The 23957-nt window shown below is 40.2% G+C and overlaps 1 protein-coding gene across 2 annotated transcripts in view; it reads left to right on the top strand.

The window, feature by feature from the left end:
* The window catches only part of LOC133541062 (carnitine O-palmitoyltransferase 1, liver isoform-like), a 56007-nt gene that overhangs the window by 24891 nt on the left and 7159 nt on the right, over window positions 1-23957 (top strand). For both annotated transcript variants that reach the window (XM_061884139.1, XM_061884138.1), the window contains exons 5-11: window positions 2630-2731; window positions 2813-2950; window positions 3117-3194; window positions 3387-3494; window positions 15315-15402; window positions 15497-15692; window positions 21845-22033. In XM_061884139.1, coding sequence (XP_061740123.1) covers window positions 2630-2731; window positions 2813-2950; window positions 3117-3194; window positions 3387-3494; window positions 15315-15402; window positions 15497-15692; window positions 21845-22033 — 899 coding nt within the window. The remainder of the gene's footprint in view (window positions 1-2629; window positions 2732-2812; window positions 2951-3116; window positions 3195-3386; window positions 3495-15314; window positions 15403-15496; window positions 15693-21844; window positions 22034-23957) is intronic.

Genomic DNA, 23957 nt, shown 5'->3' with positions numbered 1-23957 from the left:
ATGTCTGCATATGTTATATTATTCTTTTATTTTTCAATATCTAACATTGTGTTGAAGTTTGGGGAAATGTCTATAAAACAAACATAGACCCAAATATTAAACTTCAAAAACGGGTCATTAGAAATAATACACAAAGCGTGCTACTATGAACCTACCAGTCCGTTATTCATAAGTTCTAATGTGTTAACATTTTCAGATATTGTGTTTTTTAAAAAAATAGAAATTATGTTTCGAGTAAAGAACAACAGTCTTCCGGCTTGTATTCTTAGGTTATTTAAATTAAGAGGGGAAAAAATAAATTATGGGGGGTATTGATTTTTTAAATAGGTAATGTAAGAAAGAATATAAAATACAAATGTGTTTCAGTTTTAGGAGTTAAATGGTGGAACAACCTCAGTGATGAGTTGAAGACATGTAGTTCTTTGTTAAGGTTTAAGAAAGCCTTGAAAGGTGGAACAATTGGAAAATGATCTTTTTTTTTTTTTTTTACGTTGACGTTCCAGGCAATCTAATATTTAGTGAATGTATAGGATTGGCAAATACAAGCCTTGGCTTCAGCTTATTCCTTTTTCGGTCATTCTTTTTGTACTAGTGTGTGTTTGTGTATGATTGTTTGTATGTATAATCTGTGCTGTTAAATTGATCACACAAAATGGTTGATTATATGACCGAAATAAACAAATTTCCATGCATCCATCCATTTTCTACTGCTTGTCCCTTTTGGGGCAGCGGGGGGTTTTTGGAGCCTATCTCAGCTGCATTCGGGCGGAAGGCGGGCTACACCCTGGACAAGTCGCAAGACCAACACAGATAGACAGACAACATTCACACTCACATTCACACACTAGGGACCATTTAGTGTTGCCAATCAACCTATCCCCAGGTGCATGTTTTTGTCAATTACTGTATTGGTAGATCAACCTCCTTTCATTTCATATATTTTGATGATACAACATTGAAGAAGGCAGCACAGTGTAACAGGGGTTAGTGCGTGTGCCTCACTATACGAAGGTCCTAGGTTCGATCCCTGGTCTTTCTGTGTGGAGTTTGCATGTTCTCTCTGTGACTGCGTGGGTTCCCTCTGGGTACTCCGGCTACTTCCCACCTTCAAATACATGCACCTGGGGATCGGTTGATTGGGAACACTAAATTGGCCCTAGTGTGTGAATGTGAGTGTGAATGTTGTCTGTCTATCTGTGTTGGCCCTGCGATGAGGTGGCGACTAGTCCAGGGTGTACCTTCCGCCCGAATGCAGCTGAGATAGGCTCCGGGCCCCGTGACCCCGAGAGGGACAAGTGTTAGAAAATTGATAGATGAATGGAACATTGAAGAAGTGACACTTTCTTACAGTGTAATGAGGGAAAATGGCAAACAAAACCCAATTTGGACAATTTCACTTAGAAGTGTATTCACTTTAGTTTTGTATTGTTTTTATTAGTTGTTAAATGTTCACTGTTATACAAGCTATACACTGACAACTTTACATTGTATCAAAGTGTCATTTTGTCAGTGTTCTCCCATTGTAAGCTAAAGTTGTCTGTCGCCACATTGCACTTCAAATTTTCACCAAGTTGGTGTTTTTTGTTTGTTTTTTCAAAATATGCTAACCAAAAACATATTTTTAGCTGTTTTGCGTTTAACTATGACTTTTATTAGTCAAAAAAATAGCATTGTTAGAAAAGATGGTTTTGCATAAAAGCTAATAACAAAACCTTCAAAATGATGCCGCAGTTTGTGTAACATTTTATTGCAGTGTAAGCTCTTCAATGATCATGTACATTTTCACCAGGCCAAACAAGTGATACAATGTGTAATTGGAAGAAATTAACACAACCGCAAGGGTACCCTTTGTCACAGCATTCTCTTACATTTTTCTCTGTGCGCCCTTGTGGGTAAAAAGTTGGGCCGCCCTTTGGTTAATGCAGTGGTTCTCAATCTTTTTTCAGTGATGTACCCCCTGTGAACATTTTTTTAATTCAAGTACCACCTAATCAGAGCAAAGCATTTTTGGTTGAAAAAAAGAGATAAAGAAATAAAATACAGCACTATGTCATCAATTGCTGATTTATGAAATTGTATAACAGTTCAAAATATTGCTCATTTCTAGTAGTCTTTCTTGAACTATTTGGAAAAAAAGATATAAAAATAACTAAAAACTTGTTGAAAAATAAACAAGTGTTTCAATTATAAATAAAGATTTCTACACATAGAAGTAATCATCAACTTAAAGTGCCCTCTTTGGGGATTGTAATAGAGATCCATCTGGATTCATGAACTTAATTGTAAACATTTCTTCACAAAAAAAGAAATCTTTAACATCAATATTTATGGAACACGTCCACAAAAAAATCTAGCTGTCAACACTGAATATTGCATTGTTGCTTTTCTTTTCACAGTTTATGAACTTACATTCATATTTTGTTGGAGAAATATTCAATAAATATATTTATAAAAGATTTGTGAATTGTTGCTATTTTTAGAATATTTTAAAAAAATATCACATACCCCTTGGCATATCTTCAAGTACCGCGAGGGGTCCGCGTACTGCCATTTGAGAACCACTGTGTTAATGTATACAGTTTGAGTTCACTACACACATTACAAATCTTTCTCTTGCTCTTTCTCTCAGACTCTCCTGGGGCTCTTATCAAGCAGGAAGCCTCTACTGTACAGCTACCAAACCTCTCTACCTCACCTGCCTGTTCCTGCCATAAAGGACACCCTGAGCAGGGTGTGTGTACATACACTTACACGTCATGCTCAATGTGTCTGTATGTTTAAAGACAAACTTGTAATATGCTGTTTGTTTCAGTACATGGAGTCCGTGCGCCCTCTATTGGCTGATGCAGATTTTAAACGGATGACAAAGTTAGCCTCCGAGTTTGAGCGCAACCTGGGAAACCGCCTCCAGCGCTACTTGAAACTTAAAGCTCTATGGGCTACTAACTATGTAAGTGAGCAGCTGACCATGCATTGAAATTTGTTACGCCTAACACATTAAATACCATTATTTACACCAAAAATATTTAAAATGTTCATTTTCCTATTGATTATTTGTTGCCAATAATAGCAAGACAATATATACCCCAGATTAAACTTGACTGTTTATCTTACAGGTGAGTGACTGGTGGGAGGAGTACATTTACCTGCGGAGCCGAGGGCCCATAATGGTCAACAGCAACTACTATGGCATGGTAACCTGCTGCATTTTGTACCATACCAAAACACTACACCAGGGGGTGCAATTTCTTTGCTAATGTCCTTACACCATTGATAAAATCAGAATCATGATCTTTTTCTTGTAGATTGTTCTTGTGTACTTGGGAAAAACCTCCAATTTCACTTAAAGTCAAATGTGTAATCAATCTTGTTTCTGTACTTTTCAGGACTTCCTGTATGTGACCCCGACTTCCGTGCAAGCTGCCAGGGCAGGCAACACAATCAGTGCTATGCTGCTGTACCGCAGGAAGGTCAACAGGGAGGAGCTCAAACCGGTGTGAAAGATGTTTATTTTACAGTCCCTATTTTGGATCCGTTTTTCCTATTGTTTAGATTGAGATATTTGCTCTTCTGAAACACTAGTTGTAGCTAAGAGCATTATAGAGCAGTGATGGTGGTCCAAAACACTTATTTTGATGGCCCTCTTTATATAAATATACACAGTACAATTACAAATATTAATACGACCAGCATCAAAGCATTGGCCAAGTATGTTTAGGACCACACTGGAAAAAGAACAAAGAGTGAGAACAAAAAAGTTGTTTTCTTTGTGTTATTACATTGTATTCATAAAGCGTATTTCACAGATAATAATCACAAAGTGGTGTACAAAACAAAAGTGAATTGAAACAACAATTAAGTAAAAACAATTCACTTAATTGGGGCAACACCACGGATAGGATTTTTTTTAAATGAATAAGAAAGTTAAAAAGTCAATTAACTGAAAGCTTTTCCAAAAAGCAAAGTCTTGAAATTTGTTTTTGAAGAGGCAACACAGTCACGCACACAAAGGCACTGGTCCGAGTCTTTCAAAAGTCTGGGGGCTACAGCCTGGAATTAGTTTTTGGGAACTTTCGGAGACCCTGGCCTGAAGACCAGAGGGTGCGCCCAAAATTGTAAGGGCACAACAAATCAGCGATATACTGAGAGGCAGCATCATGCATCGCTTGAAAAATCAGGACTAAAATCTTCAACTCAGTGTGAAATTTGACCGAAAGCCAATGAAGACTTGATAGAATAGGAGTAATGTGGGCTGTTCTGGGTGCACCGGTCCAAAGTCTTATGTATGTCTATTCGAAACAAGATGAATGCGTGAATGATCATTTCGAGATTCGATTTTGACATCAAATTTCTGACTTAAGAGATATTTCTTAGTTGTTAAACAGTTTTTGGTCAGTTGACAACAGTGACCCTCCCAAGACATTGACTGATCAGACACAACCCCAAGGTTTCTGTGGCTGGTTGTAACCGATGCACCCAGACCACCAAAGATGTACTTGATTAGGGGAACCTTTTTATCTTCAGCAATGATCAGAGTTTCCATTTTGTTGCAATTCATCAGAAGTTAATTAGAAGTTTTTGAAACAGCATACACATTCCAAGAGTTCAGATAAAAAGTGAAACCGAATCATTGAAGAAGCAATACAAATGAACAGTATCTGCATCAAAATGATAAACATTTTAAAAACCACAGATCAACCGACCGAGAGGCACCAGATACTGTACAACAAAAACAAGCAGGCCATAGAACAGTGCCCTAGGCAACTCCACATGACATGTTGGAAGCATTGGATAATACATCATTAAACGCAACATTAGACATTTTTCCATTTATATAAGAAGTAAACCACTGGGGAACAGCACCAGCAAAGCCCATCTAAGACTTGAGTAGCCTAATCAAATGTACCGTGATCCACAGTATCAAAAGCAGATGTTAAATCGAGTAAAACAAAAACTGTTTACCAACCAGAGTCAGCGGCCATCATTAAGTCATTGAAAACTTTCAAAAGAGCAGTTTCGATAGAGGGGATTAACCTAAAGCCAGATTGATATTTACCGGTATCATAATATTCAAGCTGTTCCAAACAAGATGGTAGCTGCCAGGGGCGTCACTAGCTTTTATGGACAGGGGGGCTTAGCCCCCAAGAAATGCACAGGATGCGAGCGAATGTAGCGCACGAGCACAAAACTTCACAAACGGCTAACAAATATATATATAATATATCCATCCATCCATCTTCTTCCGCTTATCCGAGGTCGGGTCACGGGGGCAGCAGCCTAAGCAGGGAAGCCCAGACTTCCCCCTCCCCAGCCACTTCGTCTAGCTCTTCCCGGGGGATCCCGAGGCGTTCCCAGGGCAGCCGGCAGACGGGAGACACATTGGGAGTCTTCCCAATGTGTCCTGGGTCTTCCCCGTGGCCTCCTACCGGCATCCTGACCAGATGCCCAAACAACCTCATCTGGCTCCTCTCGATGTGGAGGAGCCGCGGCTTTACTTTGAGTTCCTCCCGGATGGCAGAGCTTCTCACCCTATCTCTAAGGGAGAGCCCCGCCACCCGGCGGAGGAAACTCTTTCGGCCGCTTGTACCCGTGATCTTATCCTTCGGTCATGACCCAAAGCTCATGACCATAGGTGAGGATGGGAACGTAGATCGACCGGTAAATTGAGAGCTTTGCCTTCCGGCTCAGCTCCTTCTTCACCACAACAGATCGGTACAACCTCCGCATTACTGAAGACGCCGCACCGATCCGCCTGTCGATCTCACGATCCACTCTTCCCCCACTCGTGAACAAGACTCCTAGGTACTTGAACTCCTCCACCTGGGGCAGGGTCTCCTCCCCAACCCGGGGATGGCACTCCACCCTTTTCCGGGAGAGAACCATGGACTCGGACTTGGAGGTGCTTATTCTCATTCCGGTCGCTTCACACTCGGCTTCGAACCGATCCAGTGAGAGCTGAAGATCCCGGCCAGATATAGCCATCAGGACCACATCATCTGCAAAAAGTAGAGACCTAATCCCACGGCCACCAAACCGGAACCCCTCAACGCCTAGACTGCACCTAGAAATTCTGTCCATAAAAGTTATGAACAGAATCGGTGACAAAGGGCAGCCTTGGCGGTGTCCAACCCTCACTGGAAACGTGTCCGACTTACTGCCGGCAATGCGGACCAAGCTCTGACACTGATCGTACAGGGAGTGGACCACCACAATAAGACAGTCAGATACCCCATACTCTCTGAGCACTCCCCACAGGACTTCCCGAGGGACACGGTCGAATGCCTTCTCCAAGTCCACAAAGCACATGTAGACTGGTTGGGCAAACTCCCATGCACCCTCAAGAACCCTGCCGAGAGTATAGAGCTGGTCCACAGTTCCACGCCCAGGACGAAACCACACTTTTCCTCCTGAATCCGTGGTTCGTCTATACGTCGTAGCCTCCTCTCCAGTACACCTGAATAAACCTTACCGGGGAGGCTGAGGAGTGTGATCCCACGATAGTTGGAACACACCCTCCGGTTCCCCTTCTTAAAGAGAGGGACCACCACCCCGGTCTGCCAATCCAGAGGTACCGCCCCCGATGTCCACGCGATGCTGCCGAGTCTTGTCAATAATATATATATATATATATAAAGACTTAAAGGTATACTAGAGGATATATACTAGAGGAATAATGTATATACCAACAATGGTAATAGACAAAATACCAACAATGGTAATAGAGAACCTACCAATAATGGTAATAGACAACTTGGCAATAATGGTAAGGAAACATTGAGCACATGATAACACTTTGAGTACAACAGCAAGTCAAATTAAATGAAAGACCCTCATCTCTATCTTTGAACCAGACCCAATGTTTGTATAATAGTTTGGCATTGCTTGTGATGTAAGTCCAGTTTGTTCCATAGTTTTACTCCGCATACAGACACACAAAAACATAGTTGTACTCCGCATACAGACACACAAAAACATAGTTGTACTCCACATATAGACACACAAAAACATAGTTGTACTCCGCATACAGACACACAAAAATGTTTACTAGTGGTTTGAGCTCTCGGCAATGAGAAATATCCAAAACCTCTCAAGTTATGAGCCTACACTCGTCTTATAAAAATACGTTGTAGATAAGGCGGCAAAACATTTTTTTTAAATGCTTTATATAAGATTATTAATGTACTATATTTACCAAGGTCGTCAAATTTGAGCAACTTTGATTGCATAAACAGATTATGAGTATGTTCTAAATAACCAACGTTGTGAATGAGCCGCACTGCTTTTTTCTGTAATATGATCAGAGGATGAATTGTGTTGTGATAAGTATTCCCCTAAACTTCCACAGTATGTAAGGTATGGCAGTACCAAGGTGCAGTATAGAGTACGGAGTGCATTTTCATTGAGGTATAGTTTTGCTTTGTTTATAGTTGAGAGGCTTTTGGAGACTTTAGTTTGAATGTGTCTGACATGAGGTTTCCATGATAATTTACTATCAATTATTACTCCCAAAAATGTATTCTCATTTACAATTTCAATTTGGGTACTGTTGCATTTGACCAGGCGTTCCCCTGCTGGGAATCTAAACTGCCGGTCTGTTCCCAAGTTCTTTTGATGACACATAAGCTGATTCTCAATGAATCCCAGACAATGAATAGGATATATGATACTTTAATCCAAAGTTTTGGATGAGACCAATCTAGATGCAACAGTCCAACGCATTGCCCAAATTGATCTAACTCTACTACCGAAGTTTCGCCTTTTTTCTCACTCTCACCGGCCCCAAGCCTGCGGGCCGAATACACATGTCTTATTGTTCTCCTTAGCTGTCTGAGGATGAGATAAGGGAGAATTGCTACTCCTCACATTCCTAAAGCCAAGGCTAACTTGCAGTGTGCCATGGACCTGAGATTATAAAATAGAAAGAGTACAAATGGAAAACGCTGGCTATTTAAAATATGACTATAGAAAGAAATAACTCTACATATGAATATATATATAGATATCTATCTCCGTCAATCCCCTTTCAGATCTTCTACAAAAGATCTCTAACACAAATACAAAGCTTCTAAAGCACGCCCCACCTTAAAGTTTTAGCAAGCTTGCACTAAAAAGCCTAGTTACATGTGAGACGGATGGAGGGAGTCCACATCAAAGTCGTCAGGGTCAGCGAGGGAAACTAGCAATTCTCGAAAGTCACCACTTTGCTCGACCCCCCTCAGAGACAAAGCAATGGATGGCCTGAGGGAGGTCGGGGCAAATTGTTCCTCAACATCGTCACGAGTCAGGTTGGTCAGTATCAACAGATTATAAAAACCATAGTTAATCCATTCTACATTTTTAGTAACAGTCACAGGGAAAATAGCACCAATGTTAGGAAGGTTCTTGAAACCTGCACAGGATTCACACCACAATTTATGTTGTGAAGGGATCCCCCTAAGTTGCCCTATCGCATCAAAGTAAACACCATCAGGGTTTCTCATCAAATCAAAGGAGCCCGTTACACTCCTCCTAGATAGAACATGGTGTCGTCGGCGGGAAGTTAAAGAGGCCGCTGAAAGAAGAGTCCAAGGGGTGTTAATTTAATACCCACTTGGGTGAGTGGGGTCACCAGTCTAACCGTAGCACAAAGCCCAGCGGCTGATGTCGGGATTCTAATGTACAATCTGTGTTCACTACAATACCAGAATAAGTCAGCCGGTGCCCAGGGGCCTATTTTGGAGCCATCTATCAGTGTGGTGCACCAGGAAAGGTCAATGTCACCCAATTTGTTGGGGGACAAAGAGGGTCCTGTGAATTGAAAACACGTGTAATTCATCTTTTGGGCCACAAAAGGAAGAAGTCGGGTGAAATTATCAACAGTAGGGTACACACTAGCCAACAAATCACACCCTGGCAGCGTGGGTTCAGAAAACAAGGAGATAAGACTGTTTGAGCCATTTGTGTCAGTCAACTTAAAAGGGGCGGGGTAAGTGTGGGGAAAAGGACGTCTAGCGGAACAAGCAACACAGTCACCCATATTTTGGCGCCCTCTCGAGGACATTAATTTTGATAATCCCTTTAGATTCTGTACCAGTCTGGTCAACCCCTAACACAACATAAAACGGACTGGGCCAATTGGGCATGACACCCACGTTGGCATTTGTAAGGGCGATGGGGTTCTGAGAACGATCAAAATTCCTCAATGAAGGTCATCCCTTCCTGAGTAGTTTTGATGTAAGAATATGGGCCAGTGGGATTCCAATGCCCTGTGTAGTGGGTTACCTGCTTCCACCAGGGGCACCACACCCTAGAGTATGTATTCTGCTTCCGACACCAATAGCTCACGGTTGCGTCGTATCAAAAATAGAAGTTACTACCACGGTAATAGCTACTATGTCCCTCGCAATCAATCACACTGCACAGGTCAGAAAAGTAAGTCTTGCTGTCCCCATTGATCCAGTCTATTTCAAGTCCGCCATATGTTCTAAGACACTTGTCAGTCACTGTCGTCAGGAAGGAAGGACTGAGGCACAAGGACATTAGAACAAACCTAAATACCAGTCTGTCAGGGAATACTGCTGGGTGTAACATCCTGCCTTTCGTCTATCAAAATCAGAGTAATTTAGGTAATTAAATGGGGATAAACCTCAAACTTTTCACTTATTGTAGCGACACCTATAGTTATGCTGAAAACAAGTAAGAGAAGTTGTATAACATTGAGTACATAGGTTGATCTCAAGTAAGAATATTTGATTGCTTCGGATATATGAACAGCAGTTGAGCAGGTCTGGTAGATCTACACGACGGTAGACGGCAGCTCAACGTGGGGAGATTTCTCTCGGCGTCGTCTTCTGGGCTGTGAGGCTATGTGTGTGTAAGTTCTGCCAGGGGGTCGAGTGGGGCCAGTGATGTGGCGATGTCGGCAGTGGCATCTGCCGGTCGAAGGGCGTGAGACGTCCGTTCCACGACCTCGAAGGAACCGGTCCACCTGGGCTCCGTCCACTTGTGCCTGATGATCTTGATTTTGACCCACTCTCAGTGGGCGGAAGGGAATTTAGAGTGGCGGGCTGTCATCCTCGAATCTGCACAGAGGAACTGGCACATAATTCTGAATTTGCTCAATTTACCATTTTGGTTTGACGCTGATTCCTCCTTCCAGGGGGCGGCTGGACCTAGGAAGGGCTGATATGTGTGCAGTTCATAGGGTGAAAAAACAGTTTTGTACATGGACATTCGAGTGGTCATTAAAGCCAATGGTAACGCGTCAACCCACTTCAATTTAGTCTGTGCACAGATTTTAGCCAATTTGTTTTAATTTTTGTTCATTCTCTCGACCTTACCTAAAAAGAGGATGGTACACTGAACCAATCCTGTGTTCTAGTCCGATAGCCTTTTCGACCAAGGCTAGTTGAGCATTTTTAAAATGGGTGCCGTTATCTGACCTCCGATAAGCGGAGGAAGACAACCAAATGGATGGATCATTCAATCATATGATTTCTGAACTATGTTTTATAAGAACAACTATAAAACACAAATGTATTTCAGTTTTAGGAGTTAACAACCAACCATACTAACAAACAAATGCAGCGAACCATCAACAGCATACGCTGACACCATTTACGAATACCTTCATTTGTCACATTCTCTTCACCTTCCCTTCAAACCTCTCCTGCTCTCTTTTTCTCTACGTTTCACTTTTCCATAATACTTCGAGTTACTCACCTTAATTTACCAAACGTTTGAGTTCACTATTTTATGAGTGTTGTAAACTCCCTCTTAACCCTTTCAAGGAACGTTCCCTTTTTATTTTCTTTTTTAAACTTTACTTGTAAATTTTATTGTCGACAACAGTACATTCAATTGATCATTAAACAGTAACGATTGATCACATTTTCCCCCGCCGCCATCACATTCCTGTCTGTCACACTCCTTGGCCATTGTGTCTTTTTTCCTTAATTTTAGCACACGCTTCCGTGTCGCCCGGATCTCGCAACCGTTTCCTTAATTTTAGCGCACACTTCTGTGTCGCCCGGATCTCGCAACCGTTTCCTTAATTTTAGCGCACACTTCCATGTCGCCCGGATCTTACAACCGTTTCTTAAATTTTAGCGCACACTTCCGTGTCGCACGGCTCTCGCAACCGTTACTCTTAGGGGAGACCAATTCTCCAGGGTGAGTCACAACCGACTATTTGCTTACTTGTCAGTGAAGCAGCCCGTCACGGTAATCTTGACACAATGCCTTGAGTTGACCACTTATTTACAACTATTATGTAATGGCGGACAAGGCAAAAATGCAACCAATCTATCAAAATCACCACTCCGTGTCCGGGGTATAAATCAGTGTTTGACCTACAGACTCCTAATGCAGATTTTAGAAAAAGGCTCTGCTTACCTTTTTTTGTTGGCCAGGTGAGTCTGTCCGGGAGTTTGTAAGAAATGTCCATTCCTCAGCGTGTCATCTCTGGACGAGCCCCCAAAGTACCATCAATACTTAATTTCTATTCAGACATTATGTTGCGATTTCTAAACATCACTTAGTTTTATTTATATTCAAAGATAATTTATTCGTGTCCATCCATTTTTTTTACTATATTTAGCTCTGTGTTTACTGTATTTATGAGCTCATAAAAGTCATCACTACCGTAGAATATATTTGTGTCGTCTGCAAATAGTAAAAATGTCAGTACTTTAAATGTATTAAACATATCATTAATATCATTAATATATACAGTAAACAGTTTGGGTCCCAACACAAACCCTTGGGGGACACCACAAGCAATGCCAAAAGTTTCAGATAAAAATTTACCCATTTTTACAAACTGTAACCTTCCTGTTAAATAACTTTTTAACCAGTCACCAGCCAGCCCCCTAATTCCATATCTTTCCATTTTATCTAGCATAATTGAATGATTAATGTTATCAAAGGCTTTCTGTAGATCACTAAAGATACCAACTGCATATATTTTATGCTCCAGCGCATTAGTCATTTCTTCAATAGCTTAAGTTATCGCCATTGAGGTTGTTTGTTTGGACCTAAAGCCATACTGACCGTCATTGATTATATGATGCTTCTCAAGAAAAGATTCAAGTCGTGAGTTAAATAGTTTCTCTAAGATTTTTGAGAAGTGAGGCAAAAGAGAGATTGGTTGGTAATTGGTGAAATCGTGTTTGCTGTCACTTTTGAAGACCGGCGTTACCTTAGCAATTTTCATTGGACATGGAAATCGGCCAGTCTGGAATGATAGGTTACATATATAAGTTAAGGGTTTTACAATATTCAGCATAACCTTTTGAACCAATATCATAATAATCTGGTTAGGAAAATGGTGACTGCAGTTGCAGAACATTCTTAAAATTTCCACAAATTTGCCTACAAAATTTGGAGCCATGTTTGTTTACTTACACAAACACTGCAGCATGTGTGACATCATGTGTTGTGTGCACACGTATTATTTCACGGACACATTCCATTCATATTAGCACACAAAAAGATCGGATTTTAATTTTAGAAAATCCGAAAATGGGCTTCACAACGGTGCAGTGTGAACATAAAGTAGCCTTATTGGCCCAAATTTTGATATACAAGAACCAATAAAAAAAAAAATTGCAACATTTTTTTAATCAATCTACCATTAATAAGCTTAAAGGCTAGTTTTAAGGTGGGTTCACTTTAGTTTTAACTATATGTGTCAACATATTTTAAAAACTTTAAAAAGTCATACTTCATCTGATATATTCAATAATATATTTGGTTTTGCCCCCCACCAAAAAAAATCAGTAAAAAAATATATTTTACCGTGCAATGTTTGGATAATCAAGAATTATATAATTTTTTTCCACACCAAGTCCATCAAATTAATGACTTTGGTCTAGTTTTTATTTTCAGATGTCCATCCTAATGCAACTACAGAGATGATAAGCAATAGATGTATTATTTAAAAAAAAAAAAACTTAGATGGACATAAAAATGAGAAAAATGTATTCGCCTTTCTTTTGTATGGAGTCAACGAGTGATAGGTCATATGATACGGAAACATCAGTGCCTTATAAAACCCAAGGAAGGATACTGTGTCCCTCGATACCTTGATGTATATCCTGTTAAGAAAAAAAACATGTGATCAATATACAAACCCTGTTTCCATATGAGTTGGGAAATTGTGTTGGATGTAAATATAAACGGAATACAATGATTTGTAAATCCTTTTCAACCCATATTCAATTAAATGTTACAAAGACAACATATTTGATGCTCAAACTGATACACTTTTTTTTGTTGCAAATAATCATTAACTTTAGAATTTTATGCCAGCACCACGTGACAAAAAAGTTGGGAATGGTGGCAATAAATACTGATAAAGTTGAGGAATGCTCATCAAACACTTATTTGGAAAATCCCACAGTTGTGCAGGCTAATTGGGAGCAGGTGGGTGCCATGATTGGGTATAAAAACAGCTTCCCAAAAAATTCTTAGTCTTTCACAAGAAAGGATGGGGCGATTTACACCCCTTTGTCCACAACTGCGTGAGCAAATAGTCAAACAGTTCAAGAACAGCGTTTCTCAAAGTGCAATTGCAAGAAATTTAGGGATTTCAACATCTACTGTCTATTATATCATCAAAAGGTTCAGATAATCTGGAGAAATCACTCCACGTAAGCGGCATGGCGGAAAACCAACATTGAATGACCGTGACCTTCGATCCCTCAGACGGCACTGTATCAAAAACCGACATCAATCTCTAAAGGATATCACCACGTGGGCTCAGGAACACATCAGAAGATCACTGTCACTAAATACAGTTGGTCCCTACACCTGTAAGTGCAAGTTAAGAGCTCTACTATGCAAAGTGAAAGCCATTTATCAACAACATCCAGAAACGTCGCCGGCTTCTCTGGGCCCGAGATCATCTAAAATGGACTGGTGAAAAGTGGAAATGTGTTCTGTGGTCTGACGAGTCCACATTTCAAATAGTTTTTGGAAATATTTGACATTGTGTCATCCGGACCAAAGGGGAAGCTAACCATCCAGACTGTTATCAACGCAAAGCTCAAAAGCCAGCATCTGTGATGGTATTGGGGGTGCATTAGTGCCCAAGGCATGGGTAACTTACACATTTGTGAAGGCACCATTAATGCTGAAAGGTACATACAGGTTTTGGAACGACATATGCTGCCATCTAAGCGCCATCTTTTTCATGGACGCCCCTGCTTATTTCAGCAAGACAATGCCAAGCCACATTCAGCACGTGTTACAATGGCGTGGCTTCGTAAAGAAAGAGTGTGGGTACTTTCCTGGCCCGCCTGCAGTCCAGACCTGTCTCCCATCGAAAATGTGTGGCGCATTATGAAGCGTAAAATACGACAGCGAAGACCCCGGACTGTTGAACGACTGAAGCTCTACATAAAACAAGAATGGGAAATAATTCCACTTTCAAAGCTTCATTAATTAGTTTCCTTAGTTCCCAAACGTTTATTGAGTGTTGTTAAAAGAAAAGGTAATGTAACACAGTGGTGAACATGCCCTTTCCCAACTACTTTGGCACGTGTTGCAGCCATGAAATTCGAACTTAATTATTATTTGCAAAAAAAAAAAATAAAGTTTATGAGTTTGAAGATCAAATATCTCGTCTTTGTAGTGCATTCAATTGAATATGTGTTGAAAAGGATTTGCAAATCATTGTATTTTGTTTATATTTACATCTAACACAATTTCCCAACTCATGGAATCGGGGTTTGTAGTTGCGAGGTTGTGAAGCTCCAAACTGTTTCTCAGGAAGCGCTTCCTTTGATTCATAAGTGGCATTTGATATTGGTTTTTGTCTCCATTGTCGATCAAACTGGAATTAAAGAGAAAAAAAATCCAAAACGTGGCATCATTTGGATATTATACACTCAAATAAGGAAAATGGTTTCCCTTTCATGTTTACCATTTGGCTTATTGCCCATAATTGTACGTTTTAAACTCCTTTCTGTGCAGATATTTGTTTAAAAAAGAACAAAAACAATTCTATTTGCTAACGGTTCATTCTATATGCCCGCCAGTTGTAATTACTTCTTCAGTCCATCAGATGGCGAATGACAATTATAAACACAAACATAGTATCAGTGCAGTGTCAATACAGCCAATGAGTGTGTCTTACACTCACTGAAGGGTCTACTTATAACTTAATTAAACTACTTAACATGCCTTGCTCTACACTGAGTTAGGTGTAGCGTCTTTTTTAAACACAGATATCATTATTTTTCTGTATGTGGCCCTTTGGGCACCACTTCTGTTAGGAAATGTGTATATGTTGTAAAACCTAAAAATACATGAGTCTGTTGTCTGTATTGTAGAGCCGCGTTCCTGGTACATTCATCCCCCTGTGTGCTGCCCAATATGAGAGGATGTTCAACACAACACGCACTCCAGGAATTGAAACAGGTATAATACATACATTCTATTGTCTGGGCTTCTAAGGTTCTGATGAACAGCGTCATTTCATTGTAGATTAGCACAATGCTCGTATTGTTTACAGATGTTCTCCAGCACTGGCTGGACAGTGAGTTTGTTGCTGTGTACCACAAGGGACGCTTTTTCCGCCTGTGGGTGTACCGGGCCGGCCGCCTGCTCTCTCCTAGGGAGATCGAGTTCCAGATTCAGAAGATCCTGGATGACCCCTCACCCCCACAACCTGGGGAGGAATATCTAGGAGCTCTCACAGCCGGTGACAGGTAAGAACAATGCTGTTTAAAATTTAATAGTCGGAAAGACAGGAAATAAAAGCATGCATTATCACTTCCGTGTTGGCCTGAAAGAGAAATGGGCAGACTCTGGCTATGTTCTTAAAATGATAACAAAAATATTTTTTATATGTTGGATGAAAGTTAGCCATCCATCCATCCATCCGTCCATCCATCTTCTTCCGCTCATCCGAGGTCGGGTCGCGGGGGCAGCAGCCTAAGCAGGGACGCCCAGACTTCCCTCTCCCCAGCTACTTCGTCCAGCTCTTCCCGGGGGATCCTGAGGCGTTCCCAGGCCAGCCGGGAGACATAGTCTTCCCAACGTGTCCTGGGTCTTCCCCGTAGCCTCCTACCGGTTGGACGTGCCCTAAACACCTCCATAGGGAGGCGTTCGGGTGGCATCCTGACCAGATGCCCGAGCCACCTCATCTGGTTCCTCTCGATGTGTAGGAGAAGCGGCTTTACTTTGAGCTCCTCTCGGATGGCAGAGCTTCTCACCCTATCTCTAAGGGAGAGCCTCGCCACCCGGCGGAGGAAACTCATTTCAGCCGCTTGTACCCGTGATCTTATCCTTTCGGTCATGACCCAAAGCTCATGACCATAGATGAGGATGGGAACGTAGATCGACCGGTAAATTGAGAGCTTTGCCTTCCGGCTCAGCTCCTTCTTCCTCACAACGGATCGATACAACATAAAAAATTAGCAAAGTTAGATAAAAGATAGCAAAACATCAAAAATGACTCCCAGATGTTTTCTGAATTGCGTTGGTTTAAAATCCTGCAGTTTTGGTAAAAGTTTAACTTTTCGTCATTCAGGACATACAACTAAACCTCGTGGTTACACTGTAGTAAATCATTGCTTTCAGGACTTGATTGGTTGATTGATTGAAACTTTTATTAGTAGATTGCACAGTTCAGAACATATTCCGTGCAATAGACCACTAAATGGTAACACCCGAATAAGATTTTTCAACTTGTTTAAGTCGGGGTCCACGTAAATCATTTCATGATAAAGGTCAATTCATGGACTAAAGTTCTAAATGCTGTAAAGGTATCAATTGGTCCTGTGTCATCAGAATACGCCTGAGGACTGAGGAAACAGATCCCGTGTCTCCTAAATGCGTTCCCTAGGCCTGGCCCGATACCAAATTTTGCTCTATGATATATTGACCTACAAATTATTGCAGTTAAACAATATTATTGTCATTATATATTGGAGACCAAATTAACCACTGATGTAATGAGAGTACATAATAATAATGCATGCACTGTATATTCTTTCAAATCCATTAAACATGTATTTTTCATTAATTTTAACATTGATTAAATAGAACGGGACCTAAAATTGAGCCTTGGAGAACCCCACACTTTATTTCTTTGTTAGCTGCGGAATATGTAGCCATAGTCATATAAAATCATCTGTCTATGAAAAAAGAGCGAAACAGTACCAGTGAGACTGATCAGGTGTCTAAAGTCTATTTAATAAAATGTGATGGTTCACTCTAATAAAAGCAGCGTTTAGACCCAGCACAACCGAAACTGTGAGCTTTTTTCAAAATTAAAATACAACTGATGTCGTTTAAAACTATCCTACAACAAGACTTATATCTTTCTAAAATGTAAATTATATTCAACAAGTCATTGGCTTGGCTAAAAAACAACTGAGTTCTTGCATTATGTATGTTTAAAGAGAATTAAATTGTTTTCTCTTGCACATTTTGTACAACCAACTCTGTAGCAGAAACTTTTACCTTACCATACCAATTTTATTCATAAAGCCCTTTAAAAACAACCACAGTTGAAGAATAAAAGGCTGTACACCACAAAGAAAAAAGGCAAAGGACAGACTAAAAAAATAACATTTAAACAGAAGTAAAAAACACATTAAAATAGCGAATACAAATTACCCTAAGAACAATTTGTTAGATAAAAAGCAGTTAAAAAGTTAAAACAGTTAAAGGTTGAAAACAGTTTAAAGTCTCATGCTGGGTTAAAAGCCAGTGAATAAAAATGGGTTTTAAGAAGGGTCTTAAAAATAGCCAAAGACGGGGCCTGTCTCACATGGAGAGGGAGATCGTACCAGAGTTTGGGACCCGCAACAGAGAAGGCACTGTCCCCTCTGAGCTTGCGCTTTGATTTGGGTACCTCCAGGATCAGCTGATCAGCTGATCTGAGGGACAGGGTGGGAGCATTTAGGTGGAGCAGCTCAGGGAGGTAAGATGTGGCAAGACCATGTAAGGATTTAAAAACAAGTAAGATCATTTTAAAATGGACTCTGAAAGACACAGGCAGACAGTGGAGGGAGGCTAAAACAGGAGTAATGTGCTTTCTTTTTCTTGTTTTGGTTAAAAGTCGGGCAGCTGCATTTTGGGCCAGCTGCAGACGTGAGAGAGAGGATTGGTTAATACCAAAATACAAAGAGTTACAGTAATCCAGCCGAGATGTAATAAAGGCATGGATTACTGTCTCAAACTGTTGCCTAGAAAGAAGGTTTTTAACCGTGGCCAGCTGATGTAAATAAACAAAGCTGGCTTTCACCACTGTGCCAATCTGAAGGTCCAATTTAAAATCACTGTCAATACGAAAGTCCAAGTTGGTCACCATGGGCTTAATGTGCAAAGTCAAGGGGCCAAAGTCAACAGGGGGGAGTTCACAGGAACCACTAGGTCCAAACACTATCACTTCTGTCTTATTTTCATTGAAATTTAAAAAGTTTAGTGCCATCCTCACCTTGATATCTTCAAGGCAAGCAAACAGTGTCTGCATTGAAGAGGCATGATTTCTCTAACAGAAAAAAAATGTGTGTGTCATCGGCATAACAATGAAAACAAATATTGTGCTTTCTTAGGATTGAGCCCAGAGGAAGTAAATAAATAGAAAAGAGCAGTGGTCTTAAAACTGAGTCTTGTGGGACCCCACATGTCAATGGAACAACAGAGGATTCAAAACCAGCAACATTTACAGAGAAAGTCCTGTTAGTCAAATATGTCTTCAGCCAACTCAAAGCAGTACCACAGATGCCCACTTGATGCTGTAGGCAGTTAATTAAAATATTATGGCCCACCGTATCAAATGCTGCTGTTAGATCCATTAAAACTAAAATCACATGATCACCTAAATCTGTTGCTCTCAGGATGTCATTAAAAACCCTTAGTAATGCTGACTCTTGTACTATGGAGGGGTTTAAAACCAGATTGAAAGACTTGTAAAATATCACAGTCCTCTAAAAAAGTGACTAACTGGGTAAAAACAATCTTCTCCAAGATGTTTGAGAGGAAAGGCAGCTTAGAAATGGGTCTAAAATGGGCTAAAACTGAACTGTCAAGACCAGGTTTCTTAAAAAGCGGTTGAACCACGGCGTGTTTAAAACTGGTAGGAACTACACCAGAAAACAGACTGCTATTTAAAATGTTAAGATCAGGCTGCCCTATGCAAGAAAACACTTTGAAAAATGTAGGAGGGACAGCATCATGGGGAGAACCTGAGGGCTTCATATGATTTGTTAATTATTCTAACTGTCGCAGAGTCACTTGCTCAAACTGATTAAAAACAGCAGAGTAGTTAAACGGGACAGAAGGGTCAGAAGTCGGAACAGAAATGAGAGCCCTTGTTGTGGCAATCTTATCAATAAAATACTCTAAAAAGGCATTGCACAATTCAGAGGAGGGTTCCAAGCATGTAGGCAGAGAACCATTAAGAACAGAGTCAATGATTTTGAATAAAACACGAGGGTCAAAACCATTGGAGGCAATAATGTTTGCCAAATGTTTTCTTTTTTCCTCTTTTAGTATCCTCTGATATCGATGCCAACAGTCCTTTCAAATCTGGAGTGACACCTGAAGGTTGTCCTTCTTCCACCTGCGTTCAGGTTTGCGGCACTCGCGTCTGATCGCACGGGTTCTCTCATTAAACCAGAGTTCTGATTTAGTTTTGGCCTTTTTGATTTTTAAAGGAGCCACTGAGTTCAAGGCAGTCTCACATGTGGAGTCAAACAATGCACTAAGTTTCTCAGTGTCAGAAAAAACAGAGTCAGAGGGTAAAAAACCTTGGTTAAAAGCAATAATAAACTGACCAGCAGTGGAAGGGTTAGAGACTCGACAGAGACGCGCACGAGCGCGTGCTCCAGCTGTCAGGCGGTTAAAACTGGCCTCAAATATGACAGGCATATGGTCTGACAGCACATTGTAACAAATGTCCAAGTTAGACACAGGTAGGCCAAATGACAGGACAAGATCAAGCATGTGACCATGTCCGTGTGTGGGGCCAGACACAAACTGTGTCAAATAAAAAAAAAAGAGTCTATAAGGTTTAAAAAATCCTTCACAAAATGAGAAGTATCCAGGCTGGTCGTCCAGTATTAATATTATAGACGACAGTGAAATGTGATTTTGTCAACGTCCCTCAGACTTGGTGACGACGTAAGCGGTTCTGGACTAAACCAACATCAAAACTGAAAATAGCCATCCGTCCATCTATTTTTCTACCGCTTATCCCTCTCAGGGTTGCAGCAAGGGCTGGAGCCTATTTCAGCTGCACTCGGGTGAACAGTGGGGTACACCCTGGACAAGTCGCCACCTCATTGCTTTTACACCATCGCATGCAATTGTACTTGCACTCTTTTGCTCGAGACATTTTGCTATCCTGCATTGATAAATGTTTTTTTTAAACCGACAGCATTTTTAATCCACAATTTTCATACTCTCAACACGACGAGTTGAGTTTATACCAAAAAGTTCTATTTTGGTTTCATCTGACCACATGACATTCTCCCAATCCTCTGCTGTATCATCCATGTATCCATTTTGGTATAAACTCAACTTGTCGTGTTTGGAGGAAGAAGAATACTGAGTTGCATCCCAAGAACACCATACCTACTGTGAAGCATGGGGGTTGAAACATCATACTTTAGGGCTGTTTTTCTGCTAAGGGGCCAGGACAATTGATGCGTTTTAAGGAAAGAATGAATGGGCCATGTATCGTGAGATTTTGAGCCAAAGCCTCCTTCCATCATTGAGAGCTTTGAATGGTTGACCAAATACTTATTTTCCACCATAATTTACAAATAAATTCTTTAAAATTCCTACAATGTGAATTCATGGATTTTTTTTTCACATTCTGTATCTCACAGTTGAAGTGTACCTATGATAAAAAATTACAGACCTCTGTCATCATTTTAAGTGGGAGAACTTGCACAATCGGTGATTGACAAAATACTTTTTTGCCCCACTGTATGTTAACGTCAACTCAAACGGGCACATTTTATCAATAAGAGCACAGTGAACCAAGAGTTGTTGGATTGGTCAACATAAGCAGTTTGTTGCTCTTAGCCAGGGGTGTCAAACTCATTTTCATTGAGGGCCACGTTGCTGTTTTGGGTGCACTCAGAGGGCCGGCTGCTTGTAACATTAATAAAAAAAACATATACTGTATGTATAAGGATTAGTCGCATGATGTTGTCACACAATACCTATGCATTTGATTAGTGAATGTATATTTTACCTACACTGTAAGAAAACAAAATCTGTGGATTTTGCGGTCCAAAAAAATGGCAGTATTTTACCATAAGATTTACAGTAAAATGATCACACTCTATTTTACTGTAAAATTCCGGTGATTGAGCTACGAGTTTTTGGTAGGGGTTTTGCATAAAAAATATGGTTGCTGTTTTCATGGTGTATTACTGTAAGTGTAAAAATGTTACCACAGTTTTTTTCTTACGGTGGGATTCTGTTTTTAAAAAATATATATATTGTCATGTTTACAGTGTACAATTTGATGAATAACTTGTTTTGAAATCATAAGGCTAAGTAGATATTTAAGTATGTTTACCCCAAAAATGTTTAGAGTATATGATAATATAATATATGTTGCATTATTAGATGGATAAAGTTTAAATGATATATAACTGCATGCAGTACATGTCTTTTTTTTCTGTCAAAATAGAAAAAGAAAAAGTACTTAATTGATGCATATTATTTCCAAGCTTTCCTGGGCCGTTCAAAATGATGTGGCGGGCTAGATCTGGCCCTCGGGCCTTGAGTTTGACACCTGTGGTCTAAGTGGAAGGGACTTACAACAGATCCGTCTTTAAACCACTCTTCACTGTATTTACAGTCCTGTTTACTTTTGGCAATCTTCCCCCAGGATTCCTTGGTCTGAGACGAGGAAGCAATACTTCAGCACCGGCGTCAATAAGCGGTCGTTGGATGCCATCGAGAAGGCCGCCTTCTTCGTAACTCTGGATGATGAAGAGCAGGGCATGAGGGGAACTGACCCAGAAGGAAACTTGGATCGCTACGCCAAGTCGCTGCTCCATGGCAAATGTTACGACAGGTCAGGACAAAGCCGAGGAAATTGAAGCCAAGTTTGGTTTTGAATGTGTCATTGACTGCAAATCATTCCTTTATATACCAATTACATTAGATTGTCCAGGGTGTACTCCGCATTCCGCCCGGATGCAGCTGAGATAGGCTCCAGCACCCCCGCGACCCTGAACGGGTCAAGCGGTAGAAAATGGATGGATGGAAGGATATCTTCTATAACCCCAGTGAAAATATGTATCAGAAGATTGCAAAAGTCATCCTTTTCATTTTTTGGAATTTTGCCTATCGTTCACAATCATAAGGAAAGACGTGATGTATATTTTTTTTATTGCATTCTAACAGGGCTTGGCGATATGGCCGAAAACTATATCACGATGTACGTTTTTTATATTGATCAATATTGATAGTTATTGATACTTTTTATGACTTATTTAAGGTTGCCAGTAAATACAGTAAAACAATTTCCAACTTACTAAGGGTGCTATTTATCATTGGAGAAGTGTATTGTAGCCAGGTAGGATGATCGCACTCTGCAATGGCATATTTATTTTTAGTCAGCCCTTTGTCTTTTGCCCTTTTTATTTTATTAGTGATTCGTTATTTTTTTAGGTTTCATTTTGAAATGAAAGCCCTGTTCACATGCTGATTGTTTAAAATAGAACGGGCAACAAATGTGTTTTACATAATATAGTAAATAATCGTGATTAATAATCATGGTTTCAATATTGATAACAAATATTTGTGATTATTATTTTGGCCATTCTCGTGCAGTCTTACTTCATGAAACAAATCTTGTCTCATAATTTCTGGTTACTTCCAACCAAAAAATAAAAATATTTATCGAATATTTTATGGAAAGCATTTTATGTTGATATCGAGTCTGTGTCTCTCGCAATACATATTCATATCATGTTATCGACCTACATTATAAATATTAAATAAAAGCGATCAATAGTCTGCTTACAATGGAGCTAATGTGTTTTATTTATGGTATATATGTAATGTAGTATCAGGCATATTTATATTTGATATTAACGTATTTTGACCACTTTAGGCATATGCAGTGCATTCATTTCTAAAACGTATCACGTTTGCTTTTTTTTTTCTTCATCACTGATTATATCTCACTGCAGATTTTGTGAGAACCACAAACATAATAAAACATCACCTACTGTGCAATTTCTGCTGTCATTAGATGCCGACTGCTAGGATGTTTGTATATTCCCATTTAGGTGAAGAATGTCTCATTATCCTTGCGAAGAAAGGGGGGTTGTGGAACCAAGCGTCTTTTAATGTCGTTCTCCCCATTTCTGGGTCTAAATTGGCTGTCAAAGTGTACCAACTTGTCGGAATAAGTCCTCATCCTTCTACTATCCAGGTGAGAGGCGTGATTTGAAATTTAAAATAAATTTTGATGAGCAAGGAAACGAGAAGCAGCTGATCAGTCTAGCATGTCAACCTTAGTACACAAGCTTGTGATCACGGCGTCGCTATAACTAGTTTGTCTGGGTTTTAATCACAATATCACTAATACTTGGTTAAGATTAAAGTCACGAAATCAGTATGGAGCATTATTGGTTATTTATGCTTTGAGTAGTGGACCTCCAATTGGCTCCGCTGTATGCAGACTTTTATTTCTGTTAGAATGCATAAGAAAATACATCCATTTTAACGACTTTCTTTAATGATTGTGAACGATAGGCAAAATTCCCCCCAAAAAGTGCAGTTCTCCTTCAAACCATATAAGTAACCATAGCCATACAGACACTGTATATAAATTACCATACATTCTGGACTATAAGTCACTACACTTGTACTACACTTTGAACTCTGCGGTTTACCAAATGGTGCAGCTAATTTATGGATTTTTCTTCACTGACAGCCAAAACACAAATAGCTCTCCAAAAAACCAAGCAAAGACACTTAAATGGTGC

The sequence above is a fragment of the Nerophis ophidion genome, linkage group LG23 (assembly GCF_033978795.1).
Source record: "Nerophis ophidion isolate RoL-2023_Sa linkage group LG23, RoL_Noph_v1.0, whole genome shotgun sequence".
In the NCBI taxonomy this organism is placed as follows: Eukaryota; Metazoa; Chordata; class Actinopteri; order Syngnathiformes; family Syngnathidae; genus Nerophis; species Nerophis ophidion.
Note: the sequence above shows the minus strand (reverse complement) of the source record. Positions and strands in the feature narration are given on the sequence as shown.